This window comes from Oreochromis aureus, linkage group 1 (assembly GCF_013358895.1).
Source record: "Oreochromis aureus strain Israel breed Guangdong linkage group 1, ZZ_aureus, whole genome shotgun sequence".
Classification (NCBI taxonomy): domain Eukaryota; kingdom Metazoa; phylum Chordata; class Actinopteri; order Cichliformes; family Cichlidae; genus Oreochromis; species Oreochromis aureus.
In genome coordinates this window covers 10416530-10433728 of record NC_052942.1, presented here as the reverse complement: position 1 = coordinate 10433728, position 17199 = coordinate 10416530, and the positions used below count along the sequence as shown (strand labels likewise).

At 38.1% G+C, this 17199-nt stretch overlaps 1 protein-coding gene across 2 annotated transcripts; it reads right to left on the bottom strand.

Annotated features, from left to right (window-relative positions):
• Positions 1-8180: 8180 nt before the first annotated feature.
• Positions 8181-16835, bottom strand: slc35c1 (solute carrier family 35 member C1). 2 transcript variants are annotated; one of them, XM_031751499.2, is made up of 2 exons: positions 16264-16835; positions 8181-9901 (listed from the first exon to the last, which is right to left on the bottom strand). In XM_031751499.2, exons 1-2 carry the CDS (start codon positions 16742-16744, stop codon positions 9321-9323), a joined length of 1062 nt encoding a protein of 353 aa, XP_031607359.1. In that variant the 5' UTR covers positions 16745-16835; the 3' UTR covers positions 8181-9320. The 2 variants fall into 2 exon arrangements, with proteins under 2 accessions (XP_031607359.1, XP_031607358.1); XM_031751498.2 differs by lacking the exon at positions 16264-16835 and adding an exon at positions 11496-12157.
• Between the last annotated feature and the right edge of the window lie 364 nt (positions 16836-17199).

The following is a 17199-nucleotide window of genomic DNA, read 5'->3' as shown; positions in this document are numbered from 1 at the left end:
GGCAAAAAATATCCATCAAGTCCAACGAGGAAGATTTTCAAGGGAATCTTTCTGAAGCTGCAAGTTAGACACTCAAAACCAGTTGTTTTTGCACAGAAACACTTCATGGTACAATTGCAGATTTTCATGTGCATCGAGCCAAATGCGTTTACTGATAGTTCATCATGCACCAGCTGTCATACTAGACATGACGATTTCACAACATCTTGGAAAACGAATAACAGATGTACTCTCTAAAGTTGTTATGAAATGTTTATGTTGGTTTCGATAGATATGTGCCTGGAGCTACGAGGCTGACAGCTTATCATCAGCTACTTTATGTCCAAGGTTTCTTTTCCATCTCCTAAGCTTTTAGTTTTTCCATATTTAAGTATCTGTTTTCATCGTTTCCCTTACAAGCAGGGCGTGAACAGACAATTTGAGACTTTAAAAGGCATGCCTTAAACTTGTAGTGATACCTAATATTCTAGATATTACAACAAATTTAACATTGCTATTAAATTATTTTTGTTCTTTTTTTCTAAATGAGTTAGAGCTTTCAAATTATTCATCTTGAATATGTGGATGACATTGCCTTTCAATTCATTTATTTTAAAAAATTTTAAAAATTGGTTTCATCACATATGTTCATATTCAATTTGATCAACAGTACTTTGCATAGATTTTACATGTCAAGTTTAAATGTTTTTTTTGTTTGTTTTTTTAAATTCCTTTTAGTCACTGTAATGTTTTTTGTATAGTTTTCTGTGGGACTTTTCTATTGTTTTTTGTTAAAACATTAAATAGACACTAAACATTAAAAAGCAAGAGAGATAGCATTTGAAACTTTTAAAACTAAAATTAAGTAAACTACACTTTTATTTTTGAAATTGTAACTGACTGAGGGGTTTTATTTTGAAAATCGGAGATACTTCTGATGATCAAATGTATTTTCTAAAGTTAACTTTGGGCTTTCTAGCTTTACAATTTCACTCCATTTTAAAGCAAATAGTTAACATTTAATATGTAAATTGAGGCTTTTATTTTTAAAATAATATGTGCGTTTAAAGAATTCTGAACATCCTGTAACTATGCCTCAGCTTTTAGTCTCAACATTAGAAATGTGGTAAATTGACTGGTATTTACACAGGACTTTTCTGCTCTAAATCAGTGTTCAAAGTGCTTTGCACTTAAAACATGATTCACTCAATCGCTTATATTAATTTTGTTTTTTTCTTCTATGCCCAAGCACTTTTATCTAACATTCACACACAGATACACAAACACACACACACCAGTGGATGCATTAAGTCATGAAATGGCTGCAGAGCAGGCAAATTTTGACCCATAGGCAGGACCCCTGAGACAAGGAATTAACTTAAAACTCAGCTGTATTCCTGGAAAATCACAGGACACAAATCAAACATACACAGAGCAGAAAAGGAGCAGAACAAACTGAAAACCTGAAACCATGTCACATAACCATGAGGAAGGACACAACAAAGGAAATGTGTGATTCAGAGAATACATAAACACCAGATGCTGAGTATCTGGAGTTATTATAGCTGACACTAATCACAGAGGATGAGACAAGGAAGTAGAACTAAATACAAAGTGAGATTGACAGAAGAAATTACTAACACAGAGATAGCGAATCAAATAGGCACATTGGGAGTAGTTTAGGGTTCAGTATCTTGACCAAGACATACAGAACAGAGGAGCTGGAGATCCAAACACCAACCTTTCAATTGGTAGATGACAAGCTCTGCTTCCTGAGCTCCCAAGGAAAACTTCCTGAAGGCTTTTATTTTTAAATTCCACTCATTTTAAAGCACATTCAGCTTCTCTTAATAAACAGTTAGCTTTTAATTTGAAAGTTTGAAAGGCTATTGTTTTCTATTGTTCATCAGCATATCTGTGCATAAGGCAGACATGGAAAGCTTTAAACTGTAAATATCACCTTATATACTGGGAGCTGTGATGATTTGCCTTTAAACTGCAATATATCAACTAGAGTTAGATAAAGTACTCAAAAAATATAAGCATTTCTGTTTCCCACACATTATGTCCAACCTCAAACTCGCAGCCAGTCAGGGATGCTAGCAATCTGAAGGATAAATAGCTCTAAATTGGCTGAAATGTGTCAAAGTCCTTTTCAAGCAACTCCATGTGTATCAGTTATTTTGAAGATCTAAGGCTTTAACAACTGGTTTGACTTCACATACAGTATGTGTTGAACAAAAGGGTTAAACTGGAATTTGAAATGTCTGAGAGTCTGTGGTCTCAAGGTTATCAGGGATGAAACATCCAATATTTAAAGTTGTTGCATTTTATACATCATTAATGTACGAGAGTAATTTTCATCGATGGGATTAGAGTGATTAGAATGACCTGGAAATACACATATATCCAAATGAACTACACAGGGCTACTGTCTCTAAAAATCTGATTACATTTAGCTTAATGAATCAGGACTTTCTCATAAAGATACTTTTGCACAACTTGATGCACTTTTGCAGAGTTTGGTCCAGTCAGCAAAACGTTTTTCAACATTAACATTTAGTGAATCAAACTCATGCTGATTCTTATTTTAGTTCTACTAGAAGACTGCCACACAGCCAACTCACAACAAGTTTGACAAGCTTGAATTTCACACCTCCTGACATTAGGAGTCATTTGATAAAATCCAGTTCCTTGTTGCAAAAGCAATGTAATAAATCTTTATTTTTATTCTTGAACATATTTTCAGTCTTACCTAGCCTGTTTCTGAGCCTGACATCTCAACAGCCATGTAGGCATTTTCATTTAAAAGAAAGAATTGAATCATGTAGTGCAGCTGTAGTATACATCCTTGGTTTTCTGACAGTGAAACTGGCCTTTACAGCTGCATCTCTTATATTATATTATCCAGCAGTTACATTCCATTTGACTTTCTGAAGCTTCTGTTCCCTGTCTGTGACTCAACATCTTGACTGTTACATTGACTCAAATTTTACGATGACACCACAGAATTTATTCTGTGTATGCTAGATGTCTGTCTTTTTAATTTGGCAAGTATTACTGTGAGGACCACAGCTAAAACTGGGCAAGAAAAAAAACTGATGAAGAATCTAAAGCTGACTGGTCAAGCTGGGGTAGGTCTTTGTTTTGACTTTTTTTTCCACATAACTTGAATCTAAAAATCAAAAAATTAAAAATCCAAAGCCATCCTGTGAGCCGAACTGGAGTCTCTGCTGTGCCCCCTGCGTCTTATCTTTGACACACCCGGTGCAGTATACAGCACTTTTAAGTTCAAGTTCATTTTAATTCTCATTTCAGCCATCTTAAAATACACTCGGATAAAATTATTAATCACACAGGAGAAAGTGAACATAACAGACATAAAGATAAAACAATAAATTCTATGGCTAGAATAAAATACATGCCATATAGGGATATTAAAACAATCAAAAGATTAAACACTATGATTAAAGATTAAGAGGTAGATTTTACTGTGTATGTTATAGGGAGTGGAAAGAAGCTATTGCACATGTTGGATGTTCATGATTTAATGGAGGGATATCTCCTACCAGATAGCAGGAGATTAAACGGCCCTTGAGCGAGCTTTGAGGAGTCTCTCATGATGCAGACGGCTTTCTTCTTGCATCTATCCTTGAAAAACGTTTCCAAGTAGGGGAGTGAGATCCTGATGACCCCTTCAACCAACCTCACCACACATCTTTCTGCCAGTTATCATGCAGCTCATCAGGATGCTCTCAATAGTACGTCAGTAAAAGATGGTGAGGATTGTGTATATATACGTGTGTGTGTCTGCGATTGTGTAAGGAAGTGCATCCTCTACTGAGCCTCCTTGGCCAGGCGTATGGTGTTGAGTTCCACAAGAGAGCCTCTCTGATGTAGACAACCAGGAATTTTGTGCTGCTGATCCTTTCCACAGTCAAGCTCTTGATGTGAAGTGGAGGATGCTCAGCTTTTGTTGTGTCCACAGTCACAACAAAGGGATAGCTCAGTAGGTAGAGTGTCTGCCCCATGATCGGAAGGTCGGGGGTTCGACCCCACTGAACGGCTACCCTGAGGTACCCCTGAGCAAGGTACCGTCCCTACACACACTGCTCCCCGGGCGCTGCACTGGTGGCTGCCCACTGCTTCACTGGGTGAATGGGTTAAATGCAGAGGAGTAATTTCCCTTCGGGGACTAACACAACACACTTTACACTTTACACTTTACTTTACAGTCAGCTCTTGGGTCTTGTTGACACTACGAGACAGATTGTTGACTCCACACCAGCTCCACCACTACTCTGTAAGATGTTCCATCCTGGCTGATGATGGGTTTTATACTGCTGTATCAAACTAGATGAGCTGATTTGTCCTAAGAATTTGGCAGTGCAGTCATATATCACCAAAGAGAGCCTTGAGGCGACTGTTGGCATGATTTGGTGCTATATTAAAAAAACCAAAAAACTGAATTCAACCGAAATTAACTGAACCTGAAAAAATGATCCCCTACACCACCTTCTGCTACGCTTTCAACTGAGCCTGGTCACTAGCTCGCTAAATCTTTGCCTATCCGTTGCTCTGTCTTTACAGATTTTGTAGGCAACAAGTACAAAAATGTCAATGGTTGTAATGACCCATGTCATTTTAGGAAGACAGATGGGACCTCGCTTACATAATATTCCAACTCCTTACAGAATTAAAAGCAAAGAAGCTGTGTTAGCTTTTATTGCACGATGAGAACGTGTTTCTAAAGTCATGATTTTTAACTGAAAACATCAAAGTAGCAATTAACTCTGCCATCAATGAAGTGACAACCACTATTTGACCACCACTTTGAGCAGACAGACATGAAGAGGCCTGAGTGATTTCGTATGATACGTGCAGCCTTTGAAGTGACAGTCATGGCTGAAGATTTTTTCCTCATTCTGTCATGTCAAATCTGACCTAGAGAGAAAGAGATGAGGAGTAGGGGATTATGTATTCTGCATTATGGCACAGTTATAAAACTTTCATCAGTGCCACAAGGCCAAACTCACTGTTGAAATGAGTTCTTGACATCAGAGACCAGTGTTTTTTAGTTCATGTAATTACGCACAGTGCTCTTTCAGCTATTTTTAGCCCTCTGTTGCTCAGAGAAATATTTCATTTGGACGTCAAAGACTGTCTCATCCAACCCTGCTCCGACATCCACTGGCCTCCATCTTGTGACAATAACCAAACTACTCAGTGAAACACAGGGACCCCTCACCATACACAGTAAAAAGGATTGTGGAAGAATTATGACATATGATAGCGATACAACAGTTACATGAACCTTGTCAGTGTCTTTACCACAAGACTTGAAGATTTCAATTACAACTAAATTAAAACTGTAATAATACATTAAAAATGTTTTTTGAAGAAAACTCCTTAAATACATGAGACATATTGATCAGTATCCCTCACATATTTAAAGATTTTTTTCATTTGGAGCATTGAATGCTAGAGTTGGGGACCTAATGAATTAGATGGATCCTACGGAATACTAATTCATATGAAATCATTCAGTGCCAAATATAAGAGGACATCTGGGTTAAGGACAACAAACACATGTGGCAATGCAGCGGTGGGCCAAAAGTGGTCTCACCCGTGGTAAAGCAAAATGCAAAGCTGGCAAAAAAAAATTGCTGAGGAGTTTAACGTATTTGATAGCCTGAAAATCAAATTAATAATAATGCATGCTTTGATGATCCCCGTTCGGAAATTCCTCTTTGTATTTAACCCATTCACTCAGTGAGGCAGTGGGCAGCCACCAATCTAGAGCCAGGGGAGTGTGGGGATGGTGCCTTGCTGGGGAGTGCCTCAGGGTGGCCATTTGGTGGATTCGAGCCCCCGACCTTCCGGTTACGGGGGCACAACGCTACCACTCTACCTACTGAGCTATCCCCCAAATGCGGTGCCTTCCAGCTAACTTTAGCATGTCTGTCAGACATATAGCAAGTTGAACCGACAGGATGATAACAAAAGTTTACTGAGAAATCTCTTTCAGCTAATTGAGCTTAGCTAAGCTAAGCTAACCGAAACTGAACTTTTTCCACTTTATTAGTTGACGTTTTAACTTAGCATTTTTACACTGGCTGCGAAGGGTGACTGTAACTCAGAAGCTAGAGCAGATTACCTACTTATCAAAAGGTTGGCGGTTTGATCCCTGTCTGCTCCAGTCTGCATGCTAAATATCCTTTGCAAGATATTACATACGTACATAGGGAAGGCACAGGGAAAAAGTGTTTGCATGAATGGGTGAATGAGGCAAGTTGGGTAAAGTTGCTTTGAGTCCTACAAGTTGAGAAGTGCTCATTAAGCACCAGTGCATTTACCATTTCACTAAATTTATTATAAGCACGCCATTCAAAATAAACAAACACATTAGGTAGGATAGTATGTTAGTGTGTAACCATCTTACTATAAAAATTGTAGTGTATGAATGTATGCCTTTACCTTAAAGCTTGACATAAACTTATTTACATAGTAACTGGAAACTCTTCTTATCCCTACACCGCAACCTTCCACAGCGTTTAAGTCATTGTGGCATTTGTCCACCTGACCTGGAGTTACATTTCTCAGACAGGCACATTAAGTTACATAGAAGGTCACTGCATAAAATGGGGTTCCGGTTATGCCATAAGTTACAACCTATATTTGACACACAAGTATAATTCACACTCCTCTTAAACACATTAATCAGTCTAGAGGAAATTACTGTATAAACAGCTGGAGTACCGTGATTATCAACATCTACATACCTTTAGGGAATTGTAGCTTAAAATAAGAACAAATATGTTTTTATTATTCATTTTTGGGTGTTTGTAAACAATCATTTCTCTATCTGACTATATGCTGTAATGATAAAAAGAATAACATCATAAATTAACTCACATGTCTGTGTTTTAACACCTTAGCAATGCAAACAAGCAATGTAGGCCTGAGAAAAAAAAGTAACCAATAATAGTACATTACTTTTTAATACTGCACTATGCAAACACTGTGACTGTGATTTCAACATCACAGGTATTGTCAGACAGTGACCAAGGCAGCTGAAGGGTATGCTACATGGGAGGTTGAACACAGCCAGGCTTTCTTTGGCTTGACAAAACCTAAATCCACAGCCGGGAATATCATGACGGTGATTATCAACTTTCTCCATTAAGCTGGGCCCTCTGCTTTAGGCTCTGTGTGTGCTCACATTAAACGGGGTGTTTCACGTGCCACATTACTCTTTGTGAAAATAACCCTGCGCCCGCCAGTGACTCCTTCTACTATCAGATGTTTTGATGATGATAAAATTGTGATAAAAATCTATAAAGAACAGAACAAATAAAAAAGTAAATCCAACTATGCTGTAACTAAGAGATTAATGCATAAAATTGTTAATCTTGAGATTTGCCACGCAGAGTGATGAAATTAACATTTTATTTCAAGCTAATATATTTATTTAATGCTGACTGCACTGTTGGTGCTGCTGTTTATTTTTAACGTGATAGCTGCACTTTAGAGTTCTGAATCTTTAAAGTGGGTACATTTAAATAATAATGGCTACTCATTGTGTTCAGTTTTAACTGTCCCATAGTCTAATAAAGGCGATGTGAAAATCGCTTTAGTTTCTCAGCAGATCAAAGGAAAATGTGTTTCAGGTGAACAGATATTCTAAATTAGGGACCAAGTACAAAAAAAATCTGTATTTTGTGCATCATCCCAGCTGGGTTTCATCCATGATGTTAGTAAAAACTTTCACATATAAAGCATTCTGGTCCAGCAGAGAGTCTGTATAACGCAACATGCTGTAAATAAAAGAATCAGTGAAAGCTCAAAACTCTTAAACTCGATGGGAGCAAGTCATGTTATGTACTCAGCACAAGTTACCATGGTGATTTTTCCTGGTAAAAAGAGAGCCACTTTGATAGAAGAAGGTAGAAGAAAACTGACATTAAGCTTCACATTGCTTTATAGCACACATCTTTGGTGTTGTGTTTAGAGAAGTTTCAATCAGGAAATATGCTTATTTTGTAAGAAAAAAAACAACTAATTTGTTATTTTAAAATTAGTAAAGTACCGAAAAACGGTTATCAAGAGATACTAGAGAACTCTGTAGATAAACAAATATACTGAAATACTGAGAAAAATGACTGAAGTTCATCATAAACAATAATAATAAGGAAACATTGTTTTACAAGAGTCATTTCTTAGCTTTTATTTATTCATATTAAAAATCGTTATGTTTCAGGGCAACTTCTCCATGTCCCAAGCATCAGCCACATCAACAATTGTAATACATTTGTCTGCGTAAAAATGACTGAGTTTCTTTTCCATGTCCCATATGAGCTACTGACATGACAACCAGGTTTATTTATCCCACAGGGAAGTGAAAGGAAAATGAGGAAAATGAGGCTCGCCTTAAACATTTTCTTAACAAGTGTCACACAGGAAATGATGTCAAAACTCAAACTTTACTACATTTGCTCTGGACTTTTGATCTACGATGCATTTCTAACTGAAACACAGACTGTGCACATTACGTCCGTTTAGCTGTATGTTGTGAAGTGATGGAAAATGTGTGTATAAAAACTATACATTTTATTTGTCAACTGTAAATCAAAAGAATGTATGTGAAAATTATCATTTCATTAGCAAAGACACCATAAAGTACAATCTTTCACAAGAAAAATGCCTCATTCTGTTAAACTTAAATGCTGTAATGTTTTAACATCACCTCAAAGAGCAAGATTACAAATTATACCTCACCAAAAACCTTTTCATGTAGCTTCTTTTGAATAAACAGCCTCTCGTCACATACATTAGTGTAAGAAGCAAAACCAGGTGAAGTTATACAAGTAAACTGTGGCATATGAAAATACATATGCACATATTCACACAGATCGCTTCCTGATCTGCTTCACATTTGTTTGGAAACGCGATTATGAAATGAATATATCCAATGACAGTATGTACTTTCAATTTCCAGTCTTATTTAGTTCAAAAGCAAGTAGTTAATGGTGTACAGTTCAAAACTGTAACAGTCTAAAACATTCAAGGACTGCTTTCCTTAATTATAAAAAGGCCTATAGTAGATCAAACACAGTTACACAAGGTTTCTGATTGCCTTTTCCCCTCACATCTTCAATAAACCTCAACACATTACAAATTCCCCTCACCTTTCTACATTTGCCACATAAAAAAAACCAAAACCCCCCCCAATAATAATCATAATTAACTTACTTTCCTTTTTCCGCTGGAATAAAAGTTACTTCATTTGCACTGTCACAACATTCTCAGCCCACATAGATACAACCCAAAAGTTTATTAACTTACACCCCTTGGTCTTCTTTATCCCCTGAAAGCAATTTTTCCTTGGCTGAATCCTGAGTGACTGTGCTGGGACTCTTCTTCATTTCTAGACTTTTTACCCAAGTGTAGGCAGATGAACCACCAAGAACCATCATGTTACTGGTCCACCACAGCAGGGTCTTAGTGGAAGAGTTGTACACTACTGCAATGACAGTCTGTGCACAGGCCTTTGCAGTCCCTGAAACATTATGTGTGAGCGGGCTTGTATATTTGATCTGGAGCCCTGTAACATAGCCTATGGCAAAACCAAACACTCCTCCGAGAGTCATCATTCCCCAAAAGCTGATGTCAGTGAGGCGGCTGAACTTGACGAGCTGGCCCAACTCTCCAAACACAAGGATGAGAGGGAGGAAGAGGACGCAGGCGTTGATGTTGTTATAGTAGGACAGTTTCCAGATGTTTCCATCCAGGGCAGGCATTACCTTCTTAGTATAGATGGCATTGAGAGAGACGCAGGCGCTAGCCAGCACCCCAAAAAATACGCCTGTCCAGGAGAGATGCCCTGACATGCCTTCCTGGTCCACGCCAAGCCAGAATCCACCTGGAAAGCACAATATACAATCAAACATTTTAAACACTGAAATATCTAGTATTTTATTTTTAAGCTGCACCCATTTAATGTAATGCTATCCAGTCACTGTAATGCTGCGTGTGGCAAGAAAACACCTCAAAACAATGTGACAAAGGATGGAAACTGCAAAGTCTTAGGGTGATGTTAAGTGTTGCAATGATGTTTATGAATGTAAACATACACAAGTTAGTGTGTATGCAATGCCTAAGTGCATGGGAAGTGTATGAATGGATGCATGCGGTCAGCATGTCAGTTAGCCTGTATGGGGAGGATGAGCAGAGCCAATGAGAGGTTCTGGCAAGGCTGTTTCATGGTGCCTTAAGTCCAGCCTGCTCAGGTGTGCTGCATAAACTAGGTCATCTCCACCCACCAGTTTCCTGGAAGTGATTAGAAAGAGAAAGCCAACATGGAAAGTGAGCCCTGTGGCTGTCACATGTGGTACAGCTCTGCACACACACGCAGTTCGTGTCAGGAAACAGGGACACACCAGGGAGTTTATTTCCCACTTCCAGGTTATTGTAGACACTGAGTTTCTGTGACAACCTGACCTACTTCTAAGGTGCATGAAAAAAAGAAAAAGAGAGAGAGACAAAAAGAGTGTAATCTGACAAGGCTGAAACTCCACGACAATGGACATTTCTAGGCTATCCCAGTATGGAAACAATTTGAGTAGTACAGTATTAAGACTATAACTTTTTTTCTCCCTCAAATTTGATGCAATTCTCTAAAATCAAGTATTACCCAGGGTTTATTTACAGCATAGAAATGGAAAAACTCTTATTGGCCAGCAAACCTTCAGAGTTATATTTCATATTTTCTTCTTTTCATACAGTACAGTGCAAAAGTCTCAAACAACCACTTAATTATTCATTATGTAAGCGAAATGTAAGTAGGTGCAGACATGCACCCATTTGACATGTGCAAATACAGACAGAAATACAGCGTATAAGGCGAAAGGAGAATTTGCAAAAAATTTCACGATGGGTCACCTGCTCAAACAGGCGTGCTATAGCAGCACTGACAAATCATAATGTGTCAGTGAGTTTTAAAGAGGAACGGAAAAAAAGCTGCCTGTCAGCAACTAGCGAGTAGTGGCAAATGCTTTGTATTTCTGAGACGTGACGAGGTACGATAGACGTACAGTGCGGCAGTTAGCCATGAAATTAACGTAAATTCTTCAGGTTCTCCACTCACAGCACCTTCTTCCTGTTTTTACTTTTGTTGCTCCCGCCTCATAAACGTTTGGCCAATAAGCGGGCTGAAAATTGTCACCTGGTTTGTAGTGACGCATTTTGGTTCGCTTGGCGTTTACAAATTCATGGACTGATTCAGACCAGAGTAAACGAACTATAACTTAGAAACGCTCTAGTTTAAAAAAAATATTATTATTCTGCACAACTGAGTGTTACAACTGTCATCGTTTCCACCACTGTTGGTTTCACTTAACTTTCTGAAAGGAGGAACTGAGTGCAGAATATTTACAACCAGTGACCAATTATCATATGCAAATCATTATGAGGAACAGAGTAAACGCAGTAAGAGTAAAGTGTCAGAATAAACGCACCTAATATGATTCCACAGCACGCCAGAGCTCTGAAAGACGTGGTTTGTTTCAGGATAACGTACGATAACAGCACATTGAAAACCGTGCTCAGAGAGCGGCCAACCGTGTAGAAAGCCACCCCGAGATGTTTCAGGCACAAGTTGTTGAAAGTGATCATGCCGATGAACACGATGGACAGCGGAAGGACCTCCCGGGACAGCTTCACGTCAAACCTGACCGAGGGGAAGTCGATGAGTCGTGGGCACATTTTTGATAGCAGCTGCATGAGCCAGCAAAGTGCAACAGTGACCACACACTGATAAAAAGTGACGAACAACGGCGCGTCCAAGTCTTTGTTGTCCAGCAGGTGATTATTGAGGAACACCATCGTTATCGAGACAAACCAGTATAGCGCAACCACAGCTGCTATTCTCACTGCTCGGAATACGAAAGTCTCTTCAGGTTCGTCCCGGTCCATCGTTTCAGAACCGCTCAAAGCCATCCTCAAGATGCTGGAGCGCTTCAGCTGTGTCCTGTTCATAAGTGCAGATGAAGAACACGCACCTGAGTAAAAGCTGGGACATTTACATGAGCTAATACGCCGCTCAAGACCAGCAAACTGACTGTATGAAAAAGCCAAACATGACTGCCGTTCGGTCAGCGCCGTCAACAAAGAGACTTCCGATCTGACTTTTTCAACATAAAAGCCCAATTCAAGCCTGACTGAAATCGTTTTCCAAACTACTGTACACAGTACGCGGAGTTTACAGCGACTGGAATTAGTTTAAATACCCGTGTAAGGTCTCTTGCTCGTAAAGAACAATTAACACAAGCTACACAAAAACAATCACAATTTGAGCAAACGCCTCTAAGTATTTCAGTGTTGAAGCACTTTAAAAACCTATTTGACAGGCATCCCAATGACATATCACTGCAAATCAGAATTGTCAATGACATTCTGATCAAGCATTGTTCTCAAATACGGTAGTTATTTTTCACCAATTAAAGGTCCTGATGAGTTAAAAGCGTCAGATTTAACATCAAAACATAAAGCCACAAAATAACTAAATAAATACTTGCTTTTTTTAACTCCTCGTTTTCAGATCAAAATAATTACATGACATATTCCCATAAAAAAGGCTTTGCAAACAGATTTTATGCTGTACTCTGCTTTAACAGGCTAATTGCTAATCTTTGGCTGTTTCTGCTGTTAAAAAGTGAAAAGACATCTGATGGTCAGAACAATTTTTAATATTATATTCTCGTCTTTCATTAAGTGTACTTTTACTTTGAAAGGCTTTAGCTCTAACCGGAAGACTTATTAAGCGCTACAACTTCCTTGTTCGAACGACCTCTATTTAATTTAAAGACATATGCCCTGTTTGCCCCTGTTTGTTTTCTGTTGTTTTCGATTAAACTGGGGCTTATTCCATATATATGCTAGTACTTTCCAATGATCAAAATGTTATTACACAAAAATTCTGTGTTTCTTTGGTTTTTGGTTTTTTTTTTTTTTTTTTGCATTAAAAATCCAACACATTTCGTATCATATCATATTCTTACACAGGAATTACATTCTTCAAAGCCAACCATTTTGGATAGTTTATATATTTTTTTAAACAAAAGTGCAGGAATTACTTTACCAGAAATTGGATTCCACAAAAAGACATGCCAGAATACAAATATATAACTGATCTTAATTTTTGATAAATGTCTGCAACTGTTTTTAAATCTTAGTAAGACCATTCATTATTTTAAAATTAATTACATCCATAACTCCCTTTTCTACAGATTTTGCCATATATCGTTTGCCAGTGAGATACTGCTCATTGTTTCAAATCAAATTATAAAGAATTAGAATTATAAAGAACTCCACCTCAAGGGAAAAGGCTATAGCAAAACTGACTTTTTATTCTGATGTCAGCATTGTTAATATGGAAATAGTTTAGTATATTTACATTTTTGTGTCATTATGAAGTCATATAATGTTGTTTTGAAAAAAATTTTTTTTTAAAGAGCTCAAACAAAGAATGTTCTTATGTCACCCAATGATTATAATATATTGATTTAAAGTTTGGCGATAATCAAATGGAAACTTAAGCTTTATCCTACTTCATGTGACCTTTGACATTTTACCTACGACCTTGAAGCATTAGATACTCAAATGGTGTATTTGATTATCTTTACCCATATGATTGGAGCAGAACTGGCTGAAATTTTTGGCTTCCATAAGCTCTAAGAGTTTAAAGATACATTCATATAGTATGCAATTTTGCTAAACTTTATGACATCAATCTGACATCATCAGGCAATATATTGCAAAAAAAAATATAGTGTGTTGCAAAGTTGACTCCCTGGCCTTTCATAAGATATATTACTTGATATGGTTTCTTAAACTTTGTTTTCCAAGGTTAACTTTGACCTTGCTAACAATGAAGTTCAAGGTCAAATGTTTAACCAGTCTAGGTAATTATGTCCCCCAAGGCCTAGTTTATTGTTGTGGAGTTTGAATATCATCCATAAAAAATTTGGGGTAATAGAAAGTTTTTTTTTAACTGATTTTTAATTTGACCCCAACCAGTTGCAGCAGATGGCCGCCCCTCCCTGACCCTGGTTCTTCCTGCTAAAAGGTAGTTTTCCCTTCCCATTGTCACCAAAGCGCTTGCTCATGGGGTTCATATGATTGCTGAGTTTTCTCTGTTTTCCTTGTGTTAGTGTAGGGCCTTTATCATATAATATAAAGTGCCTTGAGGCAACTGTTTTGATTTGGTGCTCTATAAATTAAATTAGCTTGAGCTGTTATTATTATTTGCGATCGCACAAAATTTGAATATGTCATCTTGAAAACTGTGAATGCTAGACTGCTATCAAACAGACAAAAGGAACAGATTACATATTCCTTCCCTTCAGTGCGAAAAATATGTTTGGTACACAACCAAAAATAAATTCTTGATTTACAATTTCGATTGGGTCTAATCCATGAAAACTGTCTGATTTTAGGGTTAAGATGTCTCCAGACATCAATTAGAGACTTACCAGACCGGTTGTACAAGATACTTTGTACACTTGAGTCTCAACCGCCTGATCCTGTCAGACTGGAATAGTGTCTCCAGCCAACGAGAACACCTGACCTTGAAAATATTTGAATCCGGGAAATGAAGATCCTGAACACTTCCAGAAATTATCAAATGTTAATCTTTTTTAATAATGTTTATTCTAAACACCATCTGCTGGAATAAAAATAAGCTACTAGTATTGGACCTGTTTGAATTTTAGAGATTAAGAGAAGAGTTTGAAGAGATGAAGTTCAGTCATGTAGTGACTGTTGTTGCTTATCTGTATGAGGCTTATTCTGAAACAGATCATGTAAATGGATGTTAGAAGACAGCCAATAATATTCAAAGCAGGGAGGTGTTCTTTAGATCTAAAAACAATATTTATATAATAGTAATATAGTAATAGTGAATAGTAATAGTAATAGTCAGCAAATGTTAAAAGTCTGTTGATTATTCAGTATTTACTTCACTATAGCGGTGCACACTTCTTAACACTTTCTAAGGATGCTAGTATACCCGCTGCATTGATCGCTTCGCTCACTGCTGCAATGTCATCACACAGCCATTTCTATTTTTACCTGCTCCAGTATTCTCCTGAATAATAGGTGTCGCCACTAAGACAATACCACCACATAAGTGCTGATATACTAAGAGAAGAACTCAAGAAGAAGCACACTTTGCAGGTCTGTGGTGGTTTTTTGTGTTTTTTTTTTCTTTTTCCCTGCAAATCCTCTAGTTTTCAAACAGTTGCACCATCTCCCTCTGTCTATCTGTATATTCCTGAGCTTTTGTACTGGAATATCATTAAAATAGCTGGAAAATCTGTTTTCAACCCAAAAGGTTAATTCTGTTCATCTGGACATTCATCCAAGTGAGGACAGAACGTTTCCCCCACTGAAAACTCTACGTTCAGATGAACTTCAGATGAACTTACATGGATGATTGAGCATGCATCAAGGCATGTTTTCAACCCAGCTGTCGATCACTCCAATGGAAATTCCAGTGGAAATTAAACAAATCAGTCCAGTCTTTATTGCAATGTTTCTAAGTGCTTTTACAATTCTGTAAATTAAATTTAAAATTTAAAATTAGGAATCATCACTCCATGTGACCTGTTGTCACTGATTTTCAGTCCAGGTCTTGCATAATTTGGCGTACTAGAGCCTTTTTGCTGCATTACCCTTCCTCATGAATGGCTTGTTGCCATTCAGTGAGATAGTTTTCTGATGAGGATCAGCACATGTGTAGAGCAATCACATGCAGGGCCTGATATAGGTAGCTAATAAACAAAAACTGCTTTCTTCTGAAAGTGGTCAGGTACAAGGACTGGACTGAAAATGAGTGAAAAAGCATCCAATGTCTAAAGAAAGACTTTGAAAGACTATCAGAAAGCCTGGAGAACTATTGCTCAAGAGCACTTAAAAAATACAAGAAAATCTGGCTTCTTTGAAAGGAAAATTTAAAGAAGACTTAAGACTTATGCTTCAGTGATTTAAAGCGGAATGTTATTCGACTGGAATGGCAACCATTCATTTATCACGCTTTGCTTCAGGTGTAACACTGAGGTCCAACTGATTTACAACTGTCATTTTTTCCACCACCTTTGCTGTTATTTAACTTTGTAAAGGAAGAACTGAGTGCAGCTTTATTTACATCTACGGACGAATTACAGCCCCCCTCCCCATATCAATAGCATGCAAATCATTACGAGGGAAATGACAGAGTAAACCCACCTAATATGATTCCACAGCAAGCCAGAGCCCTGAAAGACGTGGTTTGTTTCAGGATAACGTACGATAACACCACATTGAAAACTGTGCTTAGAGAGCGGCCGATCGTGTAGAAAGCCACCCCGAGATGTTTCAGGCACAAGTTGTTGAAAGTGATCATGCCGATGAAGACGATGGACAGCGGCAGGACCTCCCGGGAGGTCTTCAGTTCAAACCTGACCGAGGGGAAGTCGATGATTTGAGGGCACATTTTTGACAGCAGCTGCATGAGCCAGCAAAGTGCAACAGTGACCACACACTGATAAAAAGTGACGAACAACGGCGCGTCCAAGTCTTTGTTGTCCAGCAGGTGATTATTGAGGAACACCATCGTTATCGAGACAAACCAGTATAGCGCAACCACAGCTGCTATTCTCACTGCTCGGAATACGAAAGTCTCTTCAGGTTCGTCCCGGTCCATCGTTTCGGAACCGCTCAAAGCCATCCCCAGGACAGGTAGCGTTTAAGAGATTAACCTGTACAGAGGCTTCAACACGTCTGTCGATACATCCAGGAAGTTTTTTTTAATGAAGTGGCTTGTTTCCTTACAGCTGAGTGACGTCACTGAAAACGCCTGAAACCTGGTGCAGGAAGTGGTTCGAGTGTTTTATGATTAATGAACATATGTAAAGGCCAACGGATGCCCTCAAACTCGTGTGCGTGTTAATGTTCGTGTTGAAGTTTAGAAGAGCTTGTTTTTTGGGGGATCTGCTGTATGCCTAAACTTTAAGGTGAACGCTCCCATAAAATATTACACCTGTAAACAAAGAAACGTTTTACTATATGTTGTCTGCCAATTAACTAAGGTCTAAGGTACAACAACAACACCTGAAATATCATCTAGGTAAAGGTGCATATATCTAAGCCTCTACCGGCTTGCTGGAAGTCAAAGCACAGAGG

Excerpts from the sequence above, each read along its gene's own strand:
- slc35c1 (XM_031751498.2), bottom strand. The coding sequence starts at position 12,015 with ATGAACAGGACACAGCTGAAGCGCTCCAGCATCTTGAGGATGGCTTTG. Across the intron at positions 9,902-11,495 it reads GTGCTGTGGAATCATATTAG|GTGGATTCTGGCTTGGCGTG; the intron begins GTGCGTTTATTC and ends TGTGCTTTCCAG.